At 29.4% G+C, this 5,088-nt stretch overlaps 1 protein-coding gene across 1 annotated transcript in view; it reads right to left on the bottom strand.

Annotated features, from left to right (window-relative positions):
* Nucleotides 1–430: 430 nt before the first annotated feature.
* Nucleotides 431–5,088, bottom strand: part of LOC119682123 (cell death protein hid-like) — a 9,832-nt gene continuing 5,174 nt past the window's right edge. The window contains exons 2-4 of the mRNA XM_038095490.1: nucleotides 4,406–4,829; nucleotides 2,988–3,174; nucleotides 431–547 (exon numbers count right to left, since the gene is read on the bottom strand). Coding sequence (XP_037951418.1) covers nucleotides 431–547; nucleotides 2,988–3,174; nucleotides 4,406–4,829 — 728 coding nt within the window. The remainder of the gene's footprint in view (nucleotides 548–2,987; nucleotides 3,175–4,405; nucleotides 4,830–5,088) is intronic.

The following is a 5,088-nucleotide window of genomic DNA, read 5'->3' as shown; positions in this document are numbered from 1 at the left end:
AAAATATTCTTATTCTACATATCACGTTGGTTCAAATATACTACACTTTAGAAGATATGAACTTCTCTAACAAAATGATCAGGTCAATTTAACTAATATCAATTTAACTAATAATTAGAGCATATTTTTCTGAGTGGACCAAAAGTATTATAGTATTTGGTAGTATTTGGATGATAATGTTTTGCATCGAATAACAGTATTGAGTTTTATTTTCGTAAAATTGTCCCATCTGGAGTAACGAAAATCCACAAGTAACTATTGAAAGAGCATTATATTCACAAAAATTGACTATATGGTTTCGTATTTGGTCTACGATAGGCCCGGCCAGTACGAAGATGTTTTACTAACCGTCAATTCTAAACGTTACAGCAATATAATTACCAAATTCGGTTTTGGCGTATAAGGATATAGATATGGAAAGTATGTGGTTCTAAAAGGATGGTGCTACAAGCAACAGTGGACATCCCATTTCCGCATTGTTTAGCAAATAAGTTTCCAAATGTTTATTTTCACATTCCGGCGGCGAAAATATATCACCACCAATAGCCTATAATTTTTCATCTCTAGACTCACATTTTATTGGTGACGTGAATTAGTCATCAATATCCTAATTTATCACCAATTGACTTTTTTTTTGGTGGGGTTACGCAAATGATCTTATTTATACAGACAATCCTACATTTGTACCGTTATGGCGACTTTAATGCCGTCTATGTGTCATTAAGTTAACGAAAATTACCTTTAAAAGAATTTAGTACTGTAAAAAGTGCCATCAAAGACAATCGAATGATGCCGTATTCCACTTCAATCACAAGATTCAAAAAATAAATTGATTTGAAAATTTGTGCTAAAACTCAAGCAGAAGTGTGTTTTATATTAATAATAATAATAATAATATAAACATATTATTATTAATACTATTAATATATTATATTAACAGAAACACAAAATGGATAACCCAGTATAACTATAAATAAAAAAACAATCCTATAGTCAGATGTCGATAGTCGACTTATTCAATCTTTTATAAAAAGATGCTAATAATGAGTTATACCTTCCAGAAGCGGTTTATGATCTATAGTCAAGGGCCACCTATCTCTCCTATCAAGAGTTCAAAACAAAAAAAACACCTGTCTTGATTTCAACAACAACAATAGCAAGTTAAGGTATGTTAAATTGACTAGCTACAAGCTATTTACTCATATTATCAGGGACTCAGTAAGAATGTTGCTTGTCTGTATTACAACAACATTAACAGCAGCAACAACAACAACAGTAAATTAATTAGATTTACCTGGCTGACTGTAAGCTATGCATAAGCATATTGGTCCCTAACGACACCAGATAGAGTTAAACTTCAATGAAGATTTAATATTAGACAATTTTGTGATTTTAAGAGGTCCTTAAAGCTTTAAATATCAATATCAGAGCTATCATGTATTTTTGAAAATGTGTTTTTAGAGCAGAGTTTAGTCGGACTTTAACCCTACACAAGGTCTGGATTAAAGTTAACCCTACGCAAGGTCTGAGTTAAGGTCTCATTTTAACTGAGATCTAGGTTATGAATCATAGTTCTAATACAGAAGCATACTGCTAATAGAGCAATATTGCTCTATTAGTCTATTAGCTCATAAGTCAAGTAACTTAAAATTCATTTTCACTTTTGCCGAGAGTAAAGAGCTTTAATTTTTCTAAGATTGCATATAATTAAAAAATCTGTTAATTAATTGTTTCTAATGTTAGAGATTATGTTATATACAGATTATGTTGTTATGTTTATTAAGTCTCTAATACAAATCAGTTTTAGAGTTTAAATACTTGACTACTGTTAATTTAATAACATACAATATATACTGAGCAGTATTTAACAGATTAGTTGTTAGGTTGGTTCATATATTATAACTAAAAAGCGTTGATAAAAAGTAAAATTAAATAAATTTAAAATACTGATAAATATATAAAAATATATAAACATTTATAATTATAAAAATAAGTGTATATATGTATATATATGGATATATAAAAATGCAAATTAGCTATAAAAATTAATTGCGCAGTGTTGCTAATAAAATTGCGGCGGTGACGGCGACGACAGCAACACATTAAGGCGTCAAGTGTCCGTTCTTCGGTCGTCAGTTGTACGACCTTCCGTCCAAGTTGCTATTACTGGTGAGTTTCGATTTCATTAAGTTTTCTAGAAGTGCACACATGTGTCACTTATCTTCAACTTTTCAACAGCAGCAACAACAGGAACAGAGCAACAACAACAGCAACAGAGCAACGGCAACAGCAACAGAGCAACAGAGCAACAGACACGCAATAAAAATTTTAACCGCTGATGTTGTATCTTTTCTTTAAATATTTCAACCGTTCGTTGATAATAGTTCGAGGTTGGCGCAGACTTTAGGTTTACAAACAAAGGATTTTAATTGTGGATTCATTAAGTTTTGATTTCAATTTTATTATTATCATATATTTTTTAGTTTAAAATTGTACAATAAAAATGAGCAAACTTGAAACGTAATTCTTGGCTTGTACGATTGTGCAAGGCAAAAAAGTATCTAAAACGCAGCTTAAAATTTATAAAAATAAAATTAAATGACAAATTTTATGGGTTCGTTTAATTTTGCACCAAACCAACAATAAAAACCTCGAATATAGCGTAAATGCGAGATTTAGTAGATAGAATCTCATAATGTCATAAGATGTGTTATGACTATGAGATTTACTATTTTGTACTATTCTATTTTAATAAAATAGATAAAAATAGAATAAAATTTCTGTTTTTATTTAAAAATACATAACTATTTAGTTAATTATTTAATTTATGAGTTGTTATTAACAACTCAAAAATAGTAAAAATAAAACACCTCTTTATAGGACACTAATTATAGTAATTGATGTTAGTATTTTTTTTAAAGGATTAAACCATTTATAGAAAAATCTATTTACTATAGATTTTCTCTCTATGAAAAAATGAAACTCACCTTCTTTTCTGGCTTTGCTTTCTGAACCTCCTTTTTCTTCTTGCGCGGTGGTATTCGTCCATTGAATTCCTGTAGACGTTCACGTCCTGCGGTGAAGTTTAAATATCGATCCTCGAACTCATCCCAGCTGGTTTCGTGTTCGCTCTGATATTCGCGTTCATCTTCGCCAGTGGATGTTAAACGTGAACTGCAATATACATAAAATTCATTCCTCAATAAAGTATCAATTTTATTTTACTTAATTTTTTTTGTTTTATTTTTATTTACTTGATATAAATGCAATATTCTTATAAGATATTAATTAAACGGCAATTTATGTTAACACTGTCGAGCGCGCGTATTTTAGGAGGCAGTTTACTATGAAGCAAAAGTATTCGCTTATCTGAATTTTAATTACATTAATAATATTTCTTTAATTAAGAGCACATTTAGAAGTTGAAAAAAAAAAATATATATAAAAAATATTTTTCATAAATTATTGCAATATTATATTTAGTGGTGAGATAAACAGAAAAAATTTATAACCACAATCGCTACAGTTTTCGGCGGCAGTTTAAGGCAATTAATTCTTTTAAGAAGAAATAATTTACTGCGTATTTTCTATTTCACTTCATTAATAAATAAATATATTATAAATATAAATTTTATAATAAAAATTATTACAATTATTTTTTAACAAATAAAAAAATAAATATCTATAACAGTATTTATGTATACCATATTTTTACAAGTTTTTGACTCTTACTAGGTTTAGATCATTTATTTAACACATATAAATGATAAAAAAATTAAATTTATTAATTTTTGTTAACATTTTTTTGTTATATTTTTTAAAAATATATAATTTTAATGAAATAAATATTATTATGTTGAGACTAGTTGAGCCAGTGCACCTGACCACTTTTACTCTCTATTAACTGCGAGGTTTCTTCAAAACCCCTCTTTGCGCCTTGACTAGATTATTGTTTATCACTTCTATAATATTTTTTAAAAGTATAATTAAAAATTAATTAATTAATAAGTGAAATTTTTTTAAAATTTTTATGTACTGAATAAAGGACCTAAGTCTGATGAAAATCAAAAAAACCTATTAATAAAATTGGTCAATAAACAATTAATTATTATAGTACGTTTATATTGCGGTACATTAATTATTACATATACATATTTTTATATGTATTTATATAAAAAATATATGAAACTATAATTAATAAATAAATAAATAATGATAATATTACAGTGCTCACTCGAATGGACACAGAGCACTCCTCTCTCATTCTCTTTTAAGAACTCTGTTCACTTTGTAGGTTAGTAAATTTAAAATAAAAAAATTCAACAGCTACATTATTTAGTATTAACGTATTCGAGGGAGCACTGTAATCCATTTATTATCGAGTAAAATTATTTTTGATACTTACCGCCTAACTGAATCAGGATAGCTTCGTTGTAATCTTTGTGTTGTTCCAGTTGCTGTGGATGTTGACGCGGTATTTGTGGCATTTGGCACTGTGGTACTGGAGGCAGCTGCCGTTGAACTTGCGGCAGCCATTGAAGTGGTTGGTGTTGGTGGCGGTGTGTACTGATAATGTGTATACGCTGAGTGATGAAATTGTGGTGCCTGATGACTGGGCATTGGTGGTGCTGATTGTGGTGGACCGCCTGGTGTAGCTGGTGGATGGCGAAAGAAATTCACTTCATCGCCAGCAGCAAAACTCACACTAGTACGTGGCGTACGTGGTGTGCTGCGACCACGTGGAAAAAATATTTCTCCACCATTATAACTTGGACTATGCACTGAATATGAAGGACTTGGTGGTGTGGGGTATTGGAATACAGGTGCACCTGGAAAAAAAAAATAAATTTCATCATAAAATATTACTTCATAATTGAAATTAATATTAAAAATTATTATATATTCTTAGTTTAATAAAAATTTATTACACTAAATTAACAAGACCAAGTTCAAAGGCTTTGTAACCTATATTCTAGTTACGTTAATGCATTTATAAGTGGGTACACCTGTTCGAGTAATCTACGTATCTGATTTCTACCGTTTTAATTAGTGCAGAATTTTTCTGCAAATTCATGACAATAATTGTTC

The sequence above is a fragment of the Teleopsis dalmanni genome, chromosome 1 (assembly GCF_002237135.1).
Source record: "Teleopsis dalmanni isolate 2A chromosome 1, ASM223713v2, whole genome shotgun sequence".
In the NCBI taxonomy this organism is placed as follows: Eukaryota; Metazoa; Arthropoda; class Insecta; order Diptera; family Diopsidae; genus Teleopsis; species Teleopsis dalmanni.
The sequence above is the reverse complement of the archived record's forward strand: the minus strand, read 5'-3'. Positions and strand labels throughout refer to the sequence as shown.